Genomic DNA, 25,938 nt, shown 5'->3' with positions numbered 1-25,938 from the left:
TGTGTCTCCTGGTTTCCCACAGGACAATCAGCTAACTTCACTTCCATTGGACTTTGGAACTTGGACAAGCATGGTAGAACTAAACCTTGCCACCAACCAACTCACAAAGATTCCAGAGGATGTGTCAGGACTGGCTTCCTTAGAGGTGAGAAAGCTGATCACAGTATCCTCCTAATTGCTTAAAAAGCTTTACTTGCAAAGTGAATATATCAATAGTTTTATACTCTGCATTTATAGAAGCTGTAGCAATCATTTGTTTAGGGAATATGGCTGGAAAATTTTGATTTTTATTAGTCTTAATGATCAAAAGTGAAGATGTAGAAGTGCAGTATTCCTTTTGCATCATAGTTTGAAAAAAGTGTACTTGGCTTAATGTGTCTTTCAAATGTCATGAAATAAGATTGAGACTTTATCTTAAAAGTGACTACGTAGAAAGTAGGAACAGAGGACTAAACCATTAGTCTCTTCGAACCTGCTATGTCATTCATTATGATCGTTGTTGATCATCCAACTTCGTAGCTTGTTCCTGCTTTTCCAACTGATTGCCAGAATATTAATAATCTGTCTTCCTGTTTTTGTTATCAAAAGTGGATAATCACGTTTATCCACATTAAACTTAATCTACCATGCATTTGTCTACTCACTCAAGTTGTCCAAATCATACGAGAACATTGCTGCATCCTTCTCACAGCTCACCCTCCCAGCTGTATTTAGTCAGCTGTTTTACGTCTGTCTCTTCCATTTGTTGTAATATCTTGCAATTATTATGTTTCTATTGCTCCTGTACTTTCAGATTGGTGAGAAAAACCCATATTTGACAATATGACAAATGAACAAGGACCCAGAACTGATCCTTGTGGAACACCTGGAATATTGTGTTCTGTTCTGGTCGCCTTAGTATAAGAAGGATGTGGAAGTTTTAGACAGAGTGCAGAGGCGATAAACCAAGATACTGCTTGGACTGGAGAGCATGTCTTCTGAAGTAAAGTTCGGGAAGCTAGGGCTTTCCTCATTGGAGTGAAGAAGGATGAGAGGTGACTTGATAGAGGTGTACAAGATGATAGGCATAGAGTGAATAGCCAGAGACTTTTTCCCATAGTGGAAATGGCTGTCACGAGGCAGCATAATGATATCACGGCTGTGCTAAAGGAAGACACTATGGAGGACTTTAGTGAGGCATTGTGTGTGGAGCTGAGAAATAAGAAGGGTACAGTTACATTATTGGGGCTGTATTACAGACCTCCCAATAGTGAGCGTGAGGTAGAAGAACAAATAGATAAACAGATTATGGGAAGATGTAGAGGCCAACGGGGTGGTGGGGGGAGATTTAAATTTGCCCAACATTGACTGAGATACACTGAGTGTCAAAGGTCTAGATGGGGCAGAATTTGTAAGAAGTGTCCAGGAGAGTTTTCTAGAGCAGTATGTCAATAGTCTGACAAGGGAAGGGGCCTAGTATTGGGGAATGAGCCAGGCCAGGTAGTAGAGGTTGTGGTGGGCGATTTCTTTGGGAACGGTGACCACAATTCTGTAAGTTTTAGAATGCTCATAGATAAAGGTCAGAATGGACCTAAGGGAAGAGTACTAAACTGGGCCAAGGCAAATTATTTCAAAATTAAGCCGGAGCTGGGAAATGTGGATTGTCACAGCTATTTGAAAGGAAGTCCAAGTTCGATATGTGGGAGGCTTTCAAAAATAGTGCAGGATAGGCATGTCCTGTTGAAAGCAAAGCATAGAAAGGCAAGATTTGTGAACCGTGGATGACAGGAAAAATCATATGATAGTCAAAAAGAAAAGGGAAGCATACATAAGGTCCAGGCAGCTCAGAACAGAACAGGCCCTGGAGGAACATCGGGAGAGTAGGATCAGTCTTAAACGAGGGATCAAGCGGGCTAAAAGGGGTCATGAAATAGCTTTAGCGACTAGAATTAAGGACAATCCCAAAGCCTTTTATTCTTTATATAAGAAGCAAGCGGATAATAGAGAAAGGATTGGTCCACTAAAGGATAAGGAAGGAAGACTGTGTGTCAAACCTGAGAAAATGGGTGAGATTCTGAATTGATTACTTTGCATCAGTGCTCACTGAGGAGAGGGATGTGATGAATGTTGAGGTTAGAGGTAGAAGTTTGATTACTCTGGATCACGTTGACATAAGTATGGAAGGTGTGTTGGGTATGCTAGAGGGTATTAAGGTGGAGAAATCCCCAGGACCGGATGGGATCTATCCCAGGTTGCTGAGGAGGCAAGAGAGGAAATAGCTGGGCCCCTGACAGATATCTTTGTGGCATCCTTAAATACAGGTGAGTGCCGGAGGACTGGAGGGTTGCTCATGTTGTCCCCCTGTACAAGGAGGGTAGTAGGGATACTCCGGGTAACTACAGACCCGTGAGCCTGATATCATTGATGGGAAAGTTGCTGGAGAAGGTACTGAGGGATAAAATCTATTTATATTTGGAAAAGAATGGGCTTATCAATGACAGGCAACATTGTTTAGTGCAGGGGCGATCGTGCCTTACCAACTTAATAGAGTTCTTTGAGGAAGTGACCAAGTTGATAAATGAAGGAAGATGTCATGTACGTGGACTTTAGTAAGGCATTTGATAAGGTTCCCCATGGTAAACTAATGGAGAAAATGAAGTCACATGGTGTGCAGGGTGTTCTTGCGAGGTGGATAAACAACTGGGTGAGCAACAGAAGACAGAGAGTAGTAGTTGAAGGGAGTTCCTCGAAATGGAGAAAGGTGAAGAGTGGTGTTCCACAGGGGTCAGTATTGGGGCCACTGTTTTAGATTAGATTAGATTAGATTACTTACAGTGTGGAAACAGGCCCTTCGGCCCAACAAGTCCACACCGCCCCGCCGAAGCGTAACCCACCCATACCCCTACATCTACCCCTTACCGAACACTACGGGCAATTTAGTTGTTTGTAATATACATAAATGATCTGGAAGAGGGCACTGTTGGTATGATCAGCAAGTTTGCAGATGACACAAAGATTGGTGGAGTAGCAGAAAGCATAGGGGACTGTCAAAGAATACAGGAGGATATAGATAGACTGAAGAGTTAGGCGGAGAAGTGGCAGATGGAGTTCAATCCAGGCAAATGTGAAGTAATGTATTTTGGGAAGTCTAATTCTAGAGCGAATTATACAGTAAACGGAAGAGCCTTGGGAAAAGTTGATGAGCAGAGAGATCTGGGAGTTCAGGTCCACTGTACCCTGAAGGTGGTTGCACAGGTGGATAGAGTGGTCAAGAAGGCATATAGTGTGCTTGCCTTCATCAGACGGGGTATTGAGTATAAGAGCTGGCAGGTCATGTTAAAATTGTACAAGACATTGGTTTGACCACATTTAGAATACAGTGTATAGTTCTGGTCGCCACATTAACAAAGGATGTGGACGCTTTGGAGAGGGTGCAGAGAAGGTGTACGAGGACGTTGCCTGGTATGGAAGGTGCTACCTGTGAGGAGAGGTTGAGGAGGATAGGATTGTTTCCAATAGGAAAAAGAAGATTGAGGTTTATAAAATCATGAAGGGTATAGACAGGGTATAGAAATCAGCTTTTTCCCAGGGTGAAGGATTCAATAATGAGAGGTCATGCATTCAAGGTAAGAGGTAAAACGTTTAAGGGGAATATACGCAGCAAGTACTTTACACAGATGGTGATAGGTGCCTGGAACGTGTTGCCAGCAGAGGTAGTAGAGGCAGGCACGGTAGATTCATTTAAGGTAGTAGAGGCAGGCACGGTAGATTCATTTAAGGTAGTAGAGGCAGGCACGGTAGATTCATTTAAAAATGCACGAGTTGGTGGGGAGCAGATGCTGAGGAATTGTGAGACAGGTTTAGTCAGTGGATTTGGATCGGCTTAGGCTTGGAGAGCCGAAGGGCCTGTTCCTGGGCTGTAATTTTCTTTGTGGTTCTTTGTATAATTTAATAGTGATTGGAGGAGGTTTCGGGGAGATGTCAGTGGTAGGTTCTTTTCACAGTGTGATGAGTGCGTATTTCGAAGCTACTTGGATGCTGCCTGAACTGCTGTGCTCTTCCAGCACCACTAATCCAGAATCTGGTTTCCACCATCTGCAGTCATTGTTTTTACCTCGTTAGCAGTGGTAGTAGAGTCAGAACATTTAAACGACTCTTGGATAGGCACATGGAAGTTAGTAGAATGAAGGGTATGTAGGTTCGTCTGATCTTAGAGTAGGATAGAAGGCCGGAACAATATTGAGGGCCGAGGGGCCCGTACTTTGCTGTACTGCTTTGTTCTGACACCACTGTCCACAGGCCTCCAGACCGAAAAGCAACTCTCCACTATTACACTCCGTCTCCTACCGAAACCAGTTTTGTATCCAATTGACAAGCTCACTCTGAATCCCATGTGACCTAACTTAACTATTTAGTCTACCGTACAGAACCTTGTCAAAGGCTTTATTAAAATGCAAATAAACAATGTCTACTGCTCTGCCATCATCAATCGTTTTGGTAACTTCCTCAAAAAAACTCAATCAAGTTTATGAAATGCAGTTTGCCTTGCACAAAACCGTGCTGCCTATCCTTAATCAGTTTTTGCCTCTGTAAATGTCCATAAATCCTATTCTTTATCATCACCTCCAACGATTTACCCATAACTGAAGTCAGACCCTCAGATCTGTAATTTCCCTGGCTTCTCCTTACAATCTCTCTTAAACAAAGATATATCATTACCCACCCTCCAGTTATTGGGCACTGTACCCATAGTTATTGATGCAAATATTTCTGCAAGAAGTCTTGTAATTTCCCCTCTTACTTCCCATAACCTTCTGTGATACATGAGATCAGGTCCCAGAGATTTATCCACCTTTATATTTTCTAAGACCTCCCGAACTTCCTCTTCTGTAATGTGAACTATTTTTAAAACATCAGAGATTATTTCTCTGCATTCTCCAGACTCCATTTCTTTCTCCACAGTAAACACTGATGCAAAATATTCATTTAATATCTCTCCCATCTCCTGGAGTTCAATACAAAGGTGACCTCCTTGATCTTTAAGAGGCTCTACCTTCTCTTCAATTACCTTCTTGCTCTTAATGTATTTGTAGGATCCCTTTCAATTATCCTTAACCTTATCTGTCCATGCTATCTTATATCCTCTTTGCCTTCCTGATTTGTCTCTTAAGAATGCCCCTACACGCTTTATATCGATTAAGAGAATCAATTGAACTAAGGGTGTTGGACTGGGGTGTACAAAATTAAAAATTACATGACACCAGGTTATAGTCCAGCAGGTTTAATTGGAAGCACTAACTTTCGGAGTGCTGCTGCTTCATCAGGTGGTTGTGGAGTACACAACTGTAAGACACACAATTTATAGTGAATGCATTTGCATCGATAACCTGGTGTCATGTGATTTTTAGTAAAATAAGATTCTTTCTCATCCTTGACTAGAAGCTCAAAATCTTTAGTCGTCCATTGTTCCTTTATCTTACCAGCCTTACCCTTCATTCTAACAGGAACAAAATGCCTCTGAACTCTCGTCATACTCTTGAATGCCTCCCACTTGTTAGATGTCCTTTTACCTGTGAACAGTCTACTCCAATCAACTTTTCAAAGTTGTTGCTTTCTTAATAAAGGAGATGTTGCTATAATCCTAGCAGACCATAAGGCTGCTCTGTCTTTAGGAGGAGGCAATCGGTGGTTTAACCTGTCTGTCACTGCACCTCAGGTGAGGAGAAGTTGAGAAGAACAGTGGTAACCTCAGTCAGTATGGGAATTGAATCCATGCTGTTAGCATCACTCTGTATTACAAATCGGCCATCTAGTCACTTGAGCTAACCAATTCCCTTAGTACATGTGGAACTTAGTGAAAATGTGTCCACTTCTTAAATTAAAAACAAATAGATGAAACACTAACTTTATATATCTCGCCCATCCTCTTCAAGTGAGATTTTTCTTAAAAAAAAGCTACCATGCTTTTCTCATATTTAGTGGGGGCCATCTTAGCAACATGGAATTTGAGAGAGAGAATTTGACTTTAAATGTAACAGGTGGAAGTAGACTGAACTGTGATCTTTCTCCAGTTGTCAATCTGATTCATTATAAAACTATCTAAACTTTGTATTCAGTTCAATTTGGAAATCCTTTCTGCGAAAGGGAAAAAGATCAAAACTCTTGAAATGTGACACAAACAATAGAAGTATGTCAACACTTAATGAAGGCTTACAGCTTTCCTATGTCTCTGGGGGTACTTTTATTATTTGATTGTCTTTTTTTTAGTAGTAATGCTGAATAGAGTAACCCCAAATACTAAGTATACATTTATTCCAAAGCATGAATTGCTGTATTCCAGATCTATTAATCAATTTTGTTTTCTTGGAAAACCTGGAGAGGAAGTGCTTTAAACCCTTGTTTCCCTTTAAACCTGATGGTTCAATTGCTTATTCTCTTACAATTGTTTCTTTTTCAAAGATAATTGCTTTGACTCAAAATAGTTTTGCTGATCTTGTCAAATATTATTTTCTGTTTTGGTATTCTTCTAGCTCCTAATATTTTAGCATTATCTTGAAGAGTGTTTTGCAAGTGTTTTTGTCCTGTTCAATTTCACCTTTATTCCCGGAAATGATCTTATCCGGTGTGAGCTTAAAAATGTTGAGTTTTCGCATTCTTTTCTCCCAACATCTAAGTGCTCCTTTAATAAACAAGTGGGACAGCCAGTACACAGTTAATGTATGAAATTGAAATGAATTTACTAAACCTTGCATGGTTTTTGTTTAGGTTCTTATCTTATCAAATAATCTTCTTCGCAAACTGCCTCATGGCATTGGGCATTTAAGAAAGCTACGAGAGTTAGACTTGGAAGAAAATAAGCTTGAATCTCTTCCAAATGAAATTGCTTACCTTAAGGATCTGCAGGTGAGTGTAAGCTTGGAAGTCTAAGTAAACAAGCCATTCTTCCTTGACACTGTTTTGTTCATCTGTATTTAAGCTTGAGCAATGTTAGCTTAGTCTTCAAAGTTCCTCCTAGAATTTTTGCTGTAAATTTTACTTCAGTTGATGGATTTTGAAGTTTTGTGTGGTCCTGAGCCCATTTCCTTTGTTTTGTTTTGAGCATATGGTATTCGGAGGACTTTGGCTCAAATTTTCTGCTACTGTTCAATAAAGTGCACAGTTGCATTTTGATTTGCTATATGATGAATTGTGAATATGCTTGGCTAACATAGACAGTTGGGTCTTAAATATCCTGAAGAAGGGCTCATGCCCGAAACATCGATTCTCCTGCTCCTTAGATGCTGCCTGACCTGCTGCGCTTTTCCAGCAACACATTTTCAGTTATTAATTATCATAGGAAGTATAATAAATTTAGAATGAACCTTAAATCAGTCTGGCCTATGCTTATACTTAGAACATTTATCCTTTCTTCCTACTTGTCAAGCTTTAAGTTGAGTATACTCAATAAACTAAATAGAGGGCGGCACGGTGGCACAGCGCCAGAGACCCGGGTTCAATTCCCACCTCAGGCGACTGACTGTGTGGAGTTTGCACATTCTCCCTGTGTCAGCGTGGATTCCCTCCGGGTGCTCTGGTTTCCTCCCACAGTCCAAAACGTGCAGGTTAGCGTGAATTGGCCACACTAAATTGCCCGTAGTGTTAGGTGAAGGGGTAAATGTATGGGTGGGTTGCTCTTCGGCGGGTCAGTGTGGACTTGTTGGGCCGAAGGCCCTGTTTCCACACTGTAAGTAATGTAATCTAAACTGATGCACAATTAAGCAACTTCAAAAGAGAAGGAAATGTTACAAAAATTAAGTATTTTGAGAATATTCAAATTGTGAAATTACTATTGTTAACTCTCTTTTTTCCCTCATGTATTTCATAAACAGGGCTATCTTTTAGCATGTGATGATTTTTGGGAGGAGGGAATTGTCATCTAGGTAAAATGCTAATTAACAGCTGTCTGTCTTGCTTGGTACCAAAACTCTTTAAAGGTCAAATTGGCACCCCTGCTTTAAAAATGATCAATATACCTCCTTTAAAAATTGCTAATTTAATAATATTTTATTGAGGGAAATCATGCTTTTCCTTTATCTGATAACATGGAACCATGTCATTAGGACAATTCATATATTTAGATGACAGCAACATGTTTGTTAAGCACTTTTAAAGTTATAAAATGCCCCCAGGCGAAAGAAATATTAAGTCAGATGGCCAAAAGCTTGTTCAAATAATCAATTTTTAAGGAGTATCTTGGAGAGAAAATGGGATAGAAAAGTGTAAGGATTCCAAGATTCAGGGCTTCAAGATCTGAAAGTGTAATCTTAAATTGCAGTAGTGGGGGCTACTCCAAAGGCCCAAATTACGTGAGCATAGATACTTCCGAGGGTTGTAGGGCTAGAAGAGTGCATAGAATAGGGCAGGCAACCAAGAGGATTGTAGGCTCAAGTCCCAGTTCAGACCTCGGAACGTTTTTAAAAAAAAAACCCTGGGCTCACTCCAACGTGACAGTGAAGACAATGCTGTATGTTAAAGCTGCCTTCTTTTGAATGAGAGTGTAAAGTGAGGTACCATCTACTTTCTCAGGTAGACATAAAAATTACCAGGATGCTATACTGAAGAACAGAATTATTATTTTTGGTGTCCTGGCCGATGTTTATCTCTCAATCAGCAATACAGAAACAAATTATCTAGCCATTTTCACATCGATGTGAGAACTTTAATGTGCAAATTGACTACCATGCTTCCTACCTGACAAAAGTGAGCACTTCAAAAGTATTTCATTGACTGCAAAATGCTTTGTGATATCCTGAGGTTGTGGCTGGCACTTTATAGATGCGAGCCTTTTTAAGTGTATGAATGCAAAAGAGTAAACAATTATGACATTTGAGTTTACTTCCGGCATCTTAAACTTGTGTTTACCACAAAAATGATCTTTCCCTCAATGGATTGCATCTTTTACAAACTGAAATTTGTCCACTTTTGCATGAATCAAATATAACAGTATACCGTAGAACTAACAATGCTTTTCCTACAGTATTGTACACAGGAGACTAAGTGCGCTGCCCCCAACACTACATTCCTGGCAAATAAAGCGAATGTCTCGTTGTCAAATTGTTACAACAGGCTAAATCTAAAAGTATTTTTATTTATAAATCAGTTAATCTTACAGGAGTAGCAAGTGAATAGCAAGCAATGTGTAGTACAAGATTCGATTTGAATAATACTTGTGGTTTACTCATCAGACTACAGCACAGTTTTGACCTTCATGCAATATGAAGGATGTTGAGACAATACAGATCATGGAGCACCGTCTGGCATGAGGAAATAGGTATAGGGAGAAAGATTCTTTGGAAATCAATGCAGATTAAATTTGAACAAAAGCATTTTAAGAGAACCTTTGGATTTAAAATTATAAAAACTGGGGTATGGTACAACTAGAGCCATTCCAATGGTTTAGCAATCTCAAGTTGTACATTGCATTATGAAAGGGAGAATTTGTGATTTGGTGCTTTTCGTAACCACAGTCGTTACAAAGCATTTTGCAGAAGTGAGTCACTAGTCAACTAGCAACCAATGTGGCCATTCTGCTATCTCACAAGCAATACTGGTGCAAGTAAACCCGTCAGTCTGATTTAATGTTGATTAGGAATTACATGTTGAGCAGGCAATAGGGAAACCTTTCCATTCTTCAGATTGTTTGGTGGGGTATTTCACATTAACAAGGGAGGGTAGTGTTGTGATTGGAACCAGGTTGACCTTGTTGACTGAGGTGGTTGATTGTGCTGTGAACCTTGGCTAATCAGGAAACCCCTAGCTGACTGATATAGCCAGGAGATGTGGAATCTCCTCTGTTTAGGGGACTGACTCTGAACTGTCCGGGCCACAGTTACTGTGTTCCTGCTGCTTTTGGTTTCTGTTTGTTTTTGGAGGAAACCTGATTCCTGAACTGGTTGAATTATTTAGCCAGTTTGTTAACTGGCATTCCTTTTTATTGAGGACTGACTTTTCAACTGGCTGATTTAAACAGTGTGTTTCAGGTGTAACTCAGATCTCATTAGGGAATTGTTATTTCATTGGCTGGTTACAGTGTGTGTTACTCTTTTCTCGTTTACTTTAAGAAAAGGACCATGTTGATTTTGTGGCACGGCTTAGCTCTTGCACTTTGGTTTTGTTTTGAATGCGTTTTCACTTTTTTTGATGTTTGGATTGAGCCCTTGAGAGAAAATACACTTTTCCAGACGAGCTGGTCCTAAATGGGTAGGCCTGGCTCTTTGTGGGTGACTAGGCCTCTGTAAAGACTGAACACCTGTGTATGCGTGCACTAGGAGGTGAGCAATTGCTGCATCCTGGAGTAGACCAAACCCCTGTGCGTTAACTGCACCTTTACAATGTACTTTGTTCCTGTGAGTGGACCAGGCCTCTATGGAAACTGAACACCTGTGTGTGTGTGCTGGGAGGTGAGCACTTGCTACAGCCTGGAGGTTGGATGTGGACTCTGTTCTGGAAACTGTATTGAGGATTTTGTGAATTCTGTGACTGGATGTGGGTTTTGTAATTAATTGTGTTTGAGTGCGGGCCAGAGCGATCTCATCGGTACATGGATGGCTGGGAGCTGGAGTGTCAATGAGCGGCCTGGGGGAAGTTGGCTGCTTGGGTGTCTGTTAGTATACATGGTGGCTGGGGGTTAGGCAGCCAACAGCGTGCTCGTAGGAGAGCAGGTCAGGGGAGGGGCAGCCAGTATGTGGCTGGTTGGGGGCTGGAGGGTTGATGACCAGCCTGGAGGAAAGCGGGCCCGGGGAGGGTCGGTGAGTACGCAGGGCGGCCAGAGACCGGAAAGCCAAAGACTGTCCTTCAGGAAGGCTAGTCAAGGATGGTCTGATCAGTGTGTGGTGGGGACGGGTGTCTTTAAGCTATATTTGGTCTGTGTTCTGTGCACTGTTTCTCAGTTGATTGCACCATCTTGTCTGTGTTTGTTACAGTTATCTTTGTGATGACTGAAACTGGGATTTTAGGTTTGTCCTCATCTCCCTGACAACTGGTTGAACGGTGGGGTTTGACTTTGCTGATCTTTCCCCTGTATGTAGTAGATTTTTGTGAACTGCTGCTCTGTTTATTGTTAACTGTACTTTTTACTGTTTAATACATTTTTTTAAAACCTGGACATTTAACATCTCCTCAGTAGAGAATAATTGACTCTGATCTGGCTGATCTCACAGCCAGAGGAAAAAACATAACCAGGAGATTGGAAGCGCCATGGCCAGTGTACTGGGCACGTGTAAATAAAGGGTGACTTTGTGATGGGATACCAGCCTCTGTACAGTTACTTTGTCCCCTTAATCGGCAACTCACTGCTGCCTTCTGAGAAACTTGCCACATCGGTTTGTAAAAGAGTAAGCAAGTAAAAGATGTTGAAGAAGCCAAAAATCTCACCATGGCCCATGTTACACTCAGCCAGATATGACTCTCTAACCAGGAGATTAGAATCTCCTCAGTTGGGATTTGACTCTCAGCTGCCAGGCCACATAGCCAGTGTGTACTGCTGTTGTTGGTTTCTGTGTTTTGGGGAAAAACCTGATTCCTGAACTGGCTGGTTTACAAAGTCCATTTGTTAACTGGTATTCCTTTTTTATTGAGGACTGATTTCTAAACTGCCTGATCTTCACAGTCAGTATGTTTCAGGTGTTTTTGAATTCTCCTTGGGGCACTGTTGTTTCATTGGCAGTTTACAGCATGTGTGTTCTTTTCCTTTGAGAAAAGGACAATGCTGATTTTGTGGCAGGGCTTATCCCTTGGACTCTGGTTTTCTTTCCTTTTTGCAAGTATTTTCACTTTTTATTTGGTGTTTGGACTGAGTCCCTGTTGGAAAATGTACCTTTCCAGATGGACTGTTCCTCTGAGAATAGGCCTGGCAGTCTGTGGGTGGACTAGGGCCTCTGTAAAGACTTGAACACCTCTGTGTGTGCTGAGAGATGAGCATTTACTACATCCTGGAGTGGACCATACCCTTGGGTTAACTGCACCTTTTACAATGAACTGTATTCCTGTGAATGGGCCTGGTTCTCTGTAGATAGACCAGACCTTTATGGAGACTGAACATCTGTATGTGTGCTGTGGGGTGTGTGTTTGCTGCCTTCAGGAATGGACTTTGCATATTGGAGTGGACTCTGATTTTGGTTGTGGACTCTATCTCTGACAATGCACTCTGCATACTGGAATGGACTCTGTATTCTGAAGAGAACTGTTTATGGTAAGGGACTCTATGTACCAGAAGGGACTCTTGTTTGTTGGTAGTTGGCTCTGGCTTGTTATTTGTTGGCTTTATCACCTACATTATTTTGTGTCTCTGGGTCTGGCAGGCCTTATTGTGAGCTGGGAGGCTCATAGGTCGTCCCAAAAGCTTTCACACTGAGAGCCGGAGGGTGAGTGGGCTGTACTGAGAGCCGGAATGTGGATAACCACCTTGGTGCCAGTCACTCCGAAAGCCGGAAGCTGGGAAGGCTGTTATGAGTGCTGTCACCCTGAGAAGGGGTAATCAGGGTGGCCTGTCCTCGATGTGGCTGGAAGGTATGTCAGAGTGGCTGAGAACCAGAAGGTGTGTAGGGACAGACCGAGATCCGGAAGGCTTGTGGTTACCCTGTGTGCTGTCGTCCTGGGAGGGGGATAAGCTGTTCCAGACATGGCCTGGACATCTGTCAGCGCAGCCCACAGCCCAATGGCGCATCGGGGTGGGCGAGAGCCAGATGGTATGTGGGGCAGACTGAGAGCTGGAAGGCGGCTTGGCCATCTTCAACACTGTCACTCCAGGCAGATACTGGGGCGGGCTCTCCTAGAGGTAGCCAGAAGTAGCAGAAGGGCAGTTAGTGAAGGTGGGTAGGCCATCCTGATCGTTGTTGTCCTTGGGTGGGGGCTGGGGCTGTAGGGAAACTGGTTGGGCTGACCTCGAGGTGTCTGGAAAGCGTGTCACGGCGGACTGAGAGCTGGAAGGGAAGTAGGGCAGAGTGGGTTGGAGTGGCCAGAAGGTGGGAGGGGTGGGTGGGTTGCCAGGGGTGTCTCTGTTATATGCATGATTTTATTGTTCGGTTTATCGGAATGTTTGTATGTGATTGCATCTACTGTTTCCTTGTGATAAGGTGGGATTTGAGGTTTGTCCTCTTTTTCCCTGTGAACTGGCTGTATTGTGAGGTTTGGGGGTCTGGCTTTGTCGCCCCTTCCCCTATAAATTGCTGTTTCTTGTACACTACTGTTCATGTTAACTGTTTGTAATTTGTACTGGTTAATAAAATGAAATATAACCAGGGAAAAAAACGTATAACCAGGAGATTCAAATCTCCTCAGTTGAGGATTGACTCTGAACTGGCTGATCTCACAGCCAGAGAGAAAAAAAAACATAACCAGGAGATTGGAAGCGCCATGGCCAGTGTACTGGGCATGTGTAAATAATGGGTGACTTTGTGATGGGATACCAGCCTCTGTACAGTTATTTTGTCCCCTTAATCGGCAACTCACTGCTGCCTTCTGAGAAACTTGCCACATCGGTTTGTAAAAGAGTAAGCAAGTAAAAGATGTTGAAGAAGCCAAAAGTCTCACCATGGCCCATGTTACACTCAGCCAGATATGACTCTCTAACCAGGAGATTAGAACCTCCTCGGTTGAGGATTGACTCCGAGCTGCCTGGCCACACAGCCAAAGAGAAAAAAAAAGTTACCAAGTGATTAGAATCTCCCCAGCTCAGGGGAAGAGAGTGAGCATTATAGATTCCTGTTTAAGAAAGGTTTCCTGTTAAAAGCCTTGTGCCTGAAACGCCGATTCTCCTGCGACTTGGATGCTGTCTGACCGGCTGTGCTTTTCCAGCAAACTCTTAAACTCTGATCTCCTCAGCTCAGGTGACTGACTGACTTGGGCTGGCTGGCCACAGCCAGTGTACTGTGCTTGGTGACTTGGTAATGGGATGCCAGCCTCTGTGCAGTTATTGCAGTGGTGACGGGAGAAAACAGGACATGTCTGAAAAACATTCACTTGCAACAGTCATCTTGGAGATGGGCTAAGCATTTCTGACATCATGCCTTTATTTGGGAAATTTGGCTCATTTGGTCCTACTGTTGAAGACTAGGCCCATTATGTGGAAAGAATGCATTATTTTTTCCAGGCAAATGGCATTGAGGCAGATGAAAAGCAGTGAGTAAACCTTCTGACTGTTTGCGGACCACAGCATTCTGTTATATGGGGCTTAATTTTCCCAGAGGCATTTCACACTGAAATCTTCCAGGAGTTAACAGAGTTGGCTAAGGAATGTTACAACCCGGAACTGCCTCTAATTCTGAGATGCTATTGGACTTATTTGGCTGTTAGAGAACTGGGGGAATCCGTATCAGGATTTTTGACAAGGTTGAAATGACTGACAGAGGCATGTGATTATGGGTTAACCCTGAATGAGATGCTGAGACACCATTTGGTATGTGGGATTAATGATGTAACCATGCAAAAGTGCCTACTAGCTGAATCCCAGTTGGACTTCAAACAGGTATTACCACTGGCGTTGTCATTAGAAAATGTGGCCAATGGAGCATGGGAACTACAGGGCATCCCAATGGAAGCCGACTCCCTCACCTGTCAGGATGAGCCTGGGGAGCACCACTTGAGAATAGGCAGAGCCTCACACAGGGCAGAAGCTGAATAGAGGGACCCTAGGACATCCCACACAAAAACTGCACAACAAAGCTGAGCCTTGACCAAGTGGCTAAAAGGTTCTTCAGGATCTGAGCTGGCAAGCCATTCTAGTTGCTGCTGTTATGCGGACTTGAGACAGCAAAGGAGTCTTAACGTGGCCTGACTTGAGTACCAGGAGAGTACACAGCCTGAAAAATCCCCCTGTGTATGGATTGGTATATTTAATTAAATTGCTTAGTGACCTCCAAATTGGAACTGATTAAAATTAATGTTGGTTAAATGGTCACCTAGTTCCTATGGAGGTCGATACTGGCGCAGCTGTATCTGTGGTTGCGGAATCTGTCTTTAACAAGATTCACTTGGGAATCTAACCCTTAAGTTTGCATAAGACCTCAGCCAGACTGAGAACACAGTGGGGAACCTTTGTAGATTAAGGGTACGATTTTGATTCCTGTCTGCGATGAGAAGCAGTTGGTGCAGTTACCACTAATGGGAGTAAAAGGCTTAGGCCCAAGCCTATGAGGGTGGAATTGGTTGAGAAAGATTCACTTGGATTGCCTCAACATTTTTCAATTAAGACTTCACTGAGGCAGCCATTTTCTTGTGAAATACCCACGAGTGTTTCAAGAGCAGCTTGGGACTATCAAAGGGGCATGTTGACTAGGAAGCAATTTTGAGAGTTTGCAAGGCCGATTCAGTGCCATTTACCTGTGGGCAGAAGTAGAGGCACAAATTAAAGAAGCTGGAGATAAAGGAATCATCCTGCAATGCAGTTTGCAGCATGGGCAGTACCAGTTGTAAAGCCTCAGGGCTCAGTTCGCCTTTGGGGATTTTAAGCAAGTGGTAAGCCACTTCTCACAACTGGATAAATATCTGATCCCTCACAAAGAGGATTTGCACGCAAAGTTAGTGTAGGGGGCAGTGGTGCTAACCTTTACCAAGCTGGACACAAACCACATCTACCTGCAATTGAGACTGCATGAGGAGTCCTAGAGATATGCTACCGTTTAATATCCATGAGGGTTTATATCAATATACGAGACTGCCATTTGGGTATTATCAGACTGTGGCCTTTCCAGCGGACCATGGAGAACATTTTACAAGGGCTACCCCAGGTGTCCATATATCTGGATGATATACTAATAACAGGAAAGAACAGTAAAGAGCACTTAAAATCTTAGGAGTGAAAAATGTGATCCAGGCACCCCAAGTGACCGACTTGGGTGACGGTCAACAAAGAAGAAAGTGAGGACTGCAGCTGCTGGAGATCAGAGCACAGATCAGAGTGGTGCTGGAAAAGCACAGCCGGTTGGGCAGCATCTGAGGAGAAGGAGAGTCAACGTTTCGAGCATAAGCTCTTCATTGGTTCAACAAAAGTGAAGTGCACCTTTGGAACACCAATGCCGGCTATGTGCTGCCTCTAACTGAGAGAGACAGTTTAATTCCTAGGATGAAGTTTGGTGCTGGAACCACGGGAATGACACTTGCAAGGTTGACGTGAGGTCAAGTCCCATCACTTATAAAGTTCAGGTGGGTGATACAGTCCTGAACAAACACGTGGATTACCTGAAAGCTGTTACCTTGCAAAACATACCTGATGCCTCAGAACAACCAGAAGGCCTGTCAGAAACTATAGGTTCTCTCTCTCTGTCTAGTGTCGAGGAAACCTCAGAGACTGACATGGATGCAGCCTCAATACTGTTACCGCTGGAAGAAGAGGAGAAACTCTCCTGAGACATTCTGGATGCAAGAGATGGGCTACGGCCCAGTACATTCCACCCAAGTCAGAGGTCTGAATCTGAGGAACCTTATTTGGGGCAAAAACATCGCAGGAAACACACTCGAGTGAAAGACCAGGCGTCCATCCCGGGACTTAGTCGGGGAGGAATGTACTGATTGGAACCAGGTTGATATGGTTTATTATATGAGGTCGTTGATTGGCGCAGGTTAAGAACCCTAATCAGGAAAGTCCTGGCTGACCAATATAACCAAGAGATTAGAATCGCAGTTCAGGCAACTGACTCTGAGCGGGCTGCCCACAGCCAACGTACTGTGCAAAAGTAAATAAAGAGGGACTTGGTGACGAGATACTGACCTCTGTGCAATTATTTCATTAGAAAGACCTCCTTAAACACATCGAAAAGAACATATTTCTGAAAGTGTGGTCCTCCCTTGGTACTGTACCATACTGTCAGCCCAGATAATGCTAGGACTTAAGGTGCTATGGCCACCTTACTTAAATACCAGGTGCTGATCCTGAGGCCACTAAATTTGAGGTTTAAAACTGACGGGAACTTGCACCAGTAATTTAGAGTCTGTAAAAGATTTTCTCTGATTCTGTGACTGAGACCAGAGCTAGATCTACATTGAAGAATAGAATGAAGGAAAGTGGAATGAGATGATATGGTGACTGCTCATGTGATTCCACTACTGGTTCGTAAGCCTGTTTATGTTGTAATTTCTACATCATTATGTGGCAAGCAGTTAAGCTCAATGGCTTCCCTATGATTTTTGTATTTTTTTATTTGTAGCACTAAGGTAACCACATTCTCTCAGGCACAGATCTCCCAAAGTCCACTGAAAATCATATTATACAGGAAAATGCCTTTTTCTAAATTAAAGCATAATGGAGCTCTGCTTCTTTCTTATTTTGTATTCTTTGCGGTGTCCTGTGTTTCAGACCTCAAACCTACACGATTGCACAACTGATGTTTTTTAAAACATTTTTCAAAACCTATTGCACATCATTTGGGTTTTGAATTGTGTCAAAGTGCAATATGATCAAGCTTAGAATCTTGCAGAAATAAAGCAATGCAATTTGACTGATACAGTATACAGAAGTAACTGCAGCATGTGGTCAGATGGCAAACATAATTTCAGATACAAGATGTATCATGGTATACCAAGGCAGGCCTTCCACTTGCAATGTATTTGAAGTCCTGTGTGTCTTCAGTTAAACTTCTAGTCCTTATTGATGAGTCTGTCTGCTTGTTTGTTTTTAATGTTTTTGACAGCAACGCAAGTCGATGTTCTATTGCATAATCTGTACTCTATAATGATTTGTGTTTCCTGTGTTACGAGAATTGTGGTCTGCTTTGGAAACACTGTTCCAATTTTAATGTTGTGGTTAGTTAATTTTGATAATTGCTTGCATTTACATGTAATCTTATGCTCTAAAATGTGCTACTATTTATTAATATTCAGATCTCTCTGTAGGCCTCTGTCAATACTTTAGGCTGCACTGTAATTTGTGTAAGCTTGTTATAGTGCAGTATGAAAGTCTATCTCCAAGTTAATTGTGAAATATCATAGCTTTTTGAAGTTTTTACTACGATATAACCCCAACATTGGCTGCATTTTATGATTTGTTTGAGGGCTTGAGTTTGAATTTCATTTAAAAAAATCTTCCAGATGAGATTATTTGGCACAAGCTTAGATTCTTTAAGTATTGTCTTTCAGTTCATAAGCATATCTGAAATGAATGCCAATGAATTTAGGAAGGAATGGTAATATTGATGAAATGTCGAGTACCCATTTAATATGGCAGAGGTTCCTTCTCTTGTTTAATAACATCTGATCCCATAACAACTTTGTATTCTCAGATTTTGTGTGGATCTATGCTGAAAAGTATAGACAGGCAGGGGGCTGGAAGAATACAGCAAGCCAGTTCTTTCAGCCTCCATTCAGTCGATTTTGCTGTACCGTTATTTTTTTGTCTCTGACCATGCTTGAAAGTATAAACATTTCTCCAACAGAAACTGGTCTTGACCAACAATCAGTTGACAACCCTTCCTAGAGGAATTGGTCATCTAACCAGCCTGACTCATCTTGGCCTGGGAGAGAACTTACTTACTCACTTACCTGAAGAAATTGGTAAGTCCACAACTATAGTGTACAACTCCAAAGTACTGCATTCTGAATTAGCTTGTTAATTTTTGCCACTTAACCAATTCCCCAGCCAGGTGGGCTTCTGCTTTTAAGTCTTTTATGTTGGACTTTATCAAATGTCTTCTGGAAGCCCATATAAACAAGGGGCATAAACATTCCCCTGTCTACTACCTTAGTCACCTTTTAAAAGAATTTATTAGGTGCTAAATAAAAAGCAGAACCTCAAAGGTGGTAACCTCTTGATTGCAACCTAATTATCTTTCTTGTCTCAATCAAGTGATCTCTCAACCTTCTGTCTCAGGAAAACAGCCTCAAGTCCCACAGCCTTTCCTCATAGACCTTTCCTTCATACCAGGCAACATCCGAGTAAATCTCCTCTGAACCTTTTCCAAAGCTTTCACATCCTTCTGTAATGCAGTGACCAGAACTGTGCACAATACTCCATGAGCGGCAGCACTAGAGTTTTGTACAGCTGCAGCATGATCTCATGGCTCCGAAACTCAATCCCTCTACAACTAAAAGCTAACACATCGTATGCCGCCTTAACAACCCTATCACCCTGGGTGGTAACTTTCAGGGATATATGTACATGAACACCAAGATCTCTCTGCTCTACTACACTACTAAGAATCTTACCATTAGCCCAGTACTCTTTATTCCTGTTGCTCCTTCCAAAGTGAATCACCTCACACCTTACCGCATTAAACTCCATTTGCCACCTTTCAGCCGAGCTCTGCAGCTTATCTATGACCCTCTGTAACCTGCAACATCCTTCAGCAGTATCCGCAACTCCAACAACCTTAGTGTCATCCGTAAACTACGAACCTATCCTTCTACGCCCTCATCCAGGTAATTTACAAAAATGACAAACAGCAGTGGCCTCAAAACAGATCCTTGCTGTACACCACTAGTAACTGAACTCCATGATGAACATTTCCCTCAACCACCACCGTCTGTCTTCTTTCAGCTAGCTAATTCCTGATCCAAACAGCTAAATCACCCTCAGTCCCTTGCCCCTGTATTTTGTGCAATAGCCTACATTGGGAAACCTTATCAAATGCCTCACTGAAATCTATATACACTATATCAACCGCTTTACCCTCATCCACCTGTTTGGTCACCATTTCAAAGAACTCAATAAGGTTTGTGAGGCATGACTTGCCTTTCAGAAAGCCGTGTTGACTATTCCTAATCAATTTATCCCTCTCTCGCTGATTATAAATCCTATCTCTTATAACCTTTTCCAACTCTTTACCCACAACTGAAATAAGCCCCCCAGGTCTATAATTTGGGTTGTCTCTACTCCCCTTCTTGATCAAAGGGACAACATTTGCTCTCCAATCTTCTGACTATTCTTGTAGACAATGACGCTGTAAAAATCAAAAGCCAAAGGCAGGGCAATCTCTTCGCTGGCTTCCCAGGGAATGCTAGGATAAATCCCATCTGGCCCAGGGGCTTAGCTGTTTTCACACTTTCCAGAATTGCTAACGCCACCTCTTTGTGAACCTCAATCTCGTCTAGTCTAGTAGCCTGTATCTTAGTATTCTCCTCGACAACATTGTCTTTTGTGAATACTGATGAAAAATATTCAGTGAACACTTTCCCTATGTCCTCAGATGTATTGGAATTCTAGAAGGTATAGTAAGGTTCCTCATCACTTGATTTCACTTATGGACCTACTTAAGTTATTGTTTGAGCATATGTGGTCTTAATGGATAAATATGAACCAAATAGTTGCTTTAAATAGTAATTTTGTAGAACTTCAGAAATTTGGCTTTTTTAAAATTGAGTGGCATGGTGGCACAGTGGTTAGCACTGCTGCCTCACAGTGCTAGAGACCCAGGTTCAATTCCCACCTCAGGCAACTGTCTTGTGTGGGGTTTGCACATTCTCCCTGTGTCTGCGTGGGTTTCCTACGGGTGCTCCGGTTTCCTCCCACAGTCCAAAAATGTGCAGGTTAGGTGAATTGGCCATGATAAATTGCCCGTAGTATTAGGTGAAGGGATAAATGTTGGGGAATGGGTCTGGGTAGGTTGCTCTTCGGAGGGTCGGTATGGACTTTTTGGGCCGAAGGGCCTGTTTCCACACTAAGTAATATAATCTAATCTAAAATAGTGCAGCCATTTACATTTATCGACCTCTTCCATGGCCAAAGCTAGCTGAGCTTTCACACAAAATATTCTCAAACTGAGTTAAAATGGAGTATACATGTTAAACTATTAACTTGTATGGATTTGTGTGTGTTCTAGCTATCTACTTCCTTACTAATTTCCTGCTTTACTAAACTTACTGGCCAATACCTAATTCCAGCGTTTAACATGAGCAGGTTGGTTTGAGGTTGCTGAGTAAGGAAGTGTTGAACCTTGGAAAATCCACTAATCCACTCAGCTAGTTGTTAACAGTTAACTGTCTATCTCCCGAAAATTTGGGAATGATTTTAGAATAAATAATGTTTCTTTCTTCTAGATCTGAAATATTCAACATTTCATAGAAGTTGCATATTTGATACCAAGATGCATTAATTAAGAACTTGGACCTTTTTATTGCAGGTACACTGGAAAATCTGGAGGAGTTGTATTTAAATGATAATCCAAACCTACACAGCCTTCCCTTTGAGCTGGCACTCTGCAGCAAATTGTCCATCATGAGCATTGAGAACTGCCCACTCAGCCATCTCCCACCACAGATTGTAGCTGGGGGTCCGTCCTTCATCATCCAGTTTCTGAAGATGCAGGGCCCTTATCGGGCCATGGTCTGACTGAATGGAAATGTTGCATACACTGTACACAATATAAACTGTGTTATTGTCACTATATATATATATATAAAAGCAATTTTACTAAGACTGCAGTAAGTGTTTCTGGTAATAGAGGAATCGTAGCCATTTAGAATTTTTTAAAAACCTTTAAAGAATTACAGTGCTGGATAGAGGTTTCCTCACAGAATTAAATGGATGTATGTTAATGTGAGAAGTTTGTTTACTTTTGGGGGGTTGTGGTGTGGGAGTCTTGCAAAATCATAAGCATGATTTTTTTAATAGTGTGCATTTAAGATACTGTTCTGTGTATTTAAAACACAGTTTAGTATTTCCTTTATAATAAAACTTTGTGCTTAAAATGACAGGTGTAGGACCTGGGGAATCCCAATTTGGAGAAGTAGGTGCCAGATGCAGATTTGGTTTATTTCTTGCTAGCTATTGTGCATCTTTGTTTTTCCAGATTATGTTCATCATTGCAAAAGGCTGTAAATGCTACATGTCTGGTATTTTCTTTCATGCCCCAGTCTAATTAAGTGATTGAAAGTCATTGTGAAGTCTGAAAGATGGAAGGGAGATTTTAGGAACGGTTGGGGAAAAAGCATTGATGAATAATGGAAAGTCAAACTATAAGGAAAGCTAGAGTATAAATTGAGAATTTAAGAAACATAACACAACAGCTAAGGATGGAAAGAAAAATCAAACCAAAGAGAGAAATACAAAAAAGGTGGCAAACTGAGTCACAGAATGGAAAAAATTAAAAGGTTACTCCCTATTGATGTGTGTTGTATATTTGAAAGTAATTGGTGTAGTGGAAAGAAAATCTTTTCCTAAATAATTTTGCTGTATTCTTGATCGTTTCCATAATTTTTAGATGCCAGGATTTAGCACTTGATTTAAACAATATAATGATATTGACAGGCAATATGCGTACAATATAGATACTGGTCATACAGTAACTGTTTCATTCGTTTACCGGTATTATGACCTCTTTATTATACACAGCAATATGATTTCTAAAGTTTGTTATCCATTATTTTATCATTTCCTTCCACTGAGGATAGAAATGCAAGCTTTGGAGAAAAACAAATGAATGGTCTTTGATTCAGCTAACATTTCTCTAAAGACTAAGAGAAAGGTTCATATTAAATATACATATAACACATTTCCCTTATAAAGTCTGAACCATTTTGGGCCCTGGATGCATACCAATGTGTTCTCACTCCCCCAAAACCACCTTTTACTCAATGCTTTTAACAAATTGCAAGCATGTATGGTGAGTGGTGTCTAGTCTGTTAAGTAATCAAAGTTTTTGTATTTTTACCTGTCCTTCATGTTGCATCTGCGCATGAAACAATGTACTGAGGGCTCTTTTTCCTCATGCTGTACATTTTTTGCTGCTGCATGTCTTTTTCCAAAATCCGTGTGTGTGTGAGCTAATTGAGTGTGAGCTATTTCCTTTCACACAGTTAATGTGAATACTAGTACAGTAAAACTATGAAAAATATGAAGTCTTTACAGTCCTTCTATAAAGAATGAAACGCACATATTATTGATATAAGCCAACCTTTATCCAGTATTCACTTGAGGAATGTTTCAGAGTTGGAAATGGTTAATTCATTCTCTGTAGGCGATTTACCAGTCAACATTTTCAGTTTGTTTAGATACATATCAGTGCATGTTGTTAGCAATGTTTCAATACAGGAACACTTCTTAAAATCATAAAATGTGCATTCCTCCATTTAAAAATATTGTTGAATTTTTCAGGACTTAAATGTCACTTGTCACCAGGAAAAGAAAATTCACTTCCATTTCAAATGTTGGCAAAACTGAGGTTACACTGAAATGAAACCAGTTGTATTTCCTGCAACAGTAGGACAATGCACATTAATTGTCAAGCTATCATTTGTCTAAAAATTGCTTTTACTTTAGACTAATCCTGATCTTTGTTAATAGATGTCCACTTGAAGATACTGTAAACCTGTTAATAGATATCCACTTGAAGCCTTGCATGAAGATACCGTAAACCTGTTGCCTAGTTCAATGCACTGCAATTCATTTCTAAGGAGCAGTGTTTTCCTGCAAAATTTACTAGGCAGAAATTGATTCAGCAAACCAAGGGCTATTTTAAGGGTATCTGGTATATTTAGCAACTATTAAATGAATTATAATCAAGGCCAAAACATCAAAAGAGGCAATTGATTGGAGAAGGAGTCCTTAGTAGTTTATACATTTGGAATATGTCTTCATTAACTCCGTTTGTACCATGAAATTCTTACATCCACTATCAGTTTGACATTAGAATATAGGGCTGCAGAAAACTTAGTGATGTATCTTGAAGTAGCACCACAATGAAACCTATTTATGTTGCAATTACCTTTAGAGCATTATTCTTCAGATTGAATGCTTAAGATGCTGTCCCTGTAGGCTTTGTCAACCAGTTGTCCCAGCTAAGCCTTCTCCCCAACATGTTGACTGCTTTGTACAATCTTAAAGAAGTTTCCATTGCATAACATCATTGATTTGTATTTTGGATATGAACATAATTGACCAAGGCTGCTGTGCTTGGTTCCAAGTTTTGCTTTTGAGCCTAAGTATTCTACAAATCAGAAATTTTAGCATGTGGGAAGGATGAAAGTGTACAGCTTTTTGTAGTTAAAACAAGTCAAAAAGCAAAAAAAAAGCAAAAAAAAAGCATTGACTCTACACAAAATACTTCTAACTGCAGTGGACAGTTTGAATTGAAATTCAGTGTAATTGTGGTTATTCCAGTATATGAACTGTAGGGTGCTAATTGTATTGTTTTATCGAACACTAGAAGATCGAGTGCATCATGTCAATTTTTTTTGTTTCCTAAAATCAGTAGCAGGTATTGTATGTATTAATGTCTTTAGGTTTGATTCTTTTAATCAATGCTGTCTTGTCTCTCTTTGCTTGCTGTAAAGCATAGTCTGCTTTTACACATCACTTAACAAGTATGACAACATTCTTAGTACCTGATGAGTCTTACTTCTGAACCACAGTGAAGCCTAACAAAAACTTTGTGCTTCTGGTTTTGTTTAAAAACAAAAACAAAATGGCCCAGGTTTCTAGCCAGACAGTAAAGTTTTAAATCTGCAGTATTCACTTTATTGTTGTGTTCATTGGGACTTGAAAGTAAGAATGAATAGTACTCTCTCTTATCTTTGATCACATTGTTAAACTTTTTATAAATGTATTTTTGGGAATTCAATGAAAATCTTTTAAAAAATTGTTAAACTGTAACAATTAATATCATTTCTGACCTCGACTGCACGAAGGCCAAGTTAAGGAATGTTAATTTTTTTTTCATGCTTGGTGCTATTACCTGACAGGCATGAAAGAAAATAGAATGTTGAATGTTAAAATATAAAGTAGTATTCACTCATTAGCTTGGTTGCTTTATCAAATTAATTACAGAATTCATAAATTCTGATTTTGGATGTGAGTAGTGGAAAATGTTCAGTTTTAGGTGGTGTCCAATAAAATGAAAAGGGTTAGATCTTTGCAGCTTTAACTATTGCTAATCACTTTGGGTGACCATCAGACTTGCTGTCTATTCCAGTTTTAAATTAGTAGCTTAATGAAGCTGCATTAGTATACCTAGCAAACAGCTTTTTAAAAACGGAGTCGAACAAGTAAGGCAGCCTAGTCAAATAATATAAGACGTGTCTTGAATTTAAGTGCAATTTCAGTAAGGAATTTTGGATGATCATATCCCTAAAGACAGCAAATAATTTTCAGTTTTTCTGCACCAGCCCTTGTAGATTTTGGAGAAGCTAATTTGGCTAACTAAACCGGTTATGTCTATAAATAATGGCTCGGTTACTTTGCCTGACTTTTTTTGACAGGCCTTTTACCAGATAGCACAAATTATTTTTGTTTGGTGATATAATCAGACTGTTAGATTCTCACACCAAAATTAAGAATGTACAAACTGGTAAACAAGCATTTTTAAAACAGTTGTTAATTATGTTATGTCTATATAAAAAAAAGCCTTTTGTTTTTATAAGGATCATTCAGTGTATCAGTACATTCATTATAAATAGCAAATTTGTAAATGAGCTTTTGAGTCTATTGCAATGGATGCATGTTTTTTTAAGAGGCTTAAGTGTACAATTGTCTTTAATCCTTGGGTGTGGGGAAAGGAGTGATTTTTGGCTGCTGTTTTGGAAGGAACATTCACTTCCACTATAACATTTAAAGTAAGACCATTGATATTTCTGTTCAGGTAAGGATATTAAGACAAATATCACAGGTGATAATTGTATATCTGATTTGCTATTTCATTTTGCACACAAGCAATTGACATTTAAATGTGTTGCCAATGTTCCTGGTGTAAACAATATTAAAATATTTACTGAAACTTTCATTTTTCTATAATGTGTTAAATGATCCAAGAAATTGCACAAACCTTGTCTATGTCTGACTTTAGAAATGTATATCTGTAAGGTGCAAAAGCTAAATACAAAGAATGTTTTGTTTTGACAGCCAGCTTTTTTTTTACAGATCACTTTTTTTTTTCTAAACCCTTCCAATCCCAATTTTTAAAACAAAATCTAAGTTACTTAAAACCTTGTATGTTTCCAAATAATGGTTTGATTTTAATAATCAGGGCTGTTTTATTAAAACTTGAGAGCAAGTGAGAC

The 25,938-nt window shown here is 40.6% G+C and overlaps 1 protein-coding gene across 2 annotated transcripts in view; it reads left to right on the top strand.

The window, feature by feature from the left end:
- Positions 1-25,659, top strand: part of shoc2 (SHOC2 leucine rich repeat scaffold protein) — a 140,969-nt gene extending 115,310 nt beyond the window's left edge. For both annotated transcript variants that reach the window (XM_072557039.1, XM_072557040.1), the window contains 4 exons: positions 23-145; positions 6,745-6,882; positions 18,384-18,501; positions 21,066-25,659. In XM_072557039.1, coding sequence (XP_072413140.1) covers positions 23-145; positions 6,745-6,882; positions 18,384-18,501; positions 21,066-21,274 — 588 coding nt within the window. In that variant the 3' untranslated portion in view covers positions 21,275-25,659. The remainder of the gene's footprint in view (positions 1-22; positions 146-6,744; positions 6,883-18,383; positions 18,502-21,065) is intronic.
- The last annotated feature ends 279 nt before the right edge of the window (positions 25,660-25,938 follow it).

This window comes from Chiloscyllium punctatum, chromosome 38, assembly GCF_047496795.1.
Source record: "Chiloscyllium punctatum isolate Juve2018m chromosome 38, sChiPun1.3, whole genome shotgun sequence".
In the NCBI taxonomy this organism is placed as follows: domain Eukaryota; kingdom Metazoa; phylum Chordata; class Chondrichthyes; order Orectolobiformes; family Hemiscylliidae; genus Chiloscyllium; species Chiloscyllium punctatum.
Note: the sequence above shows the minus strand (reverse complement) of the source record. Positions and strands in the feature narration are given on the sequence as shown.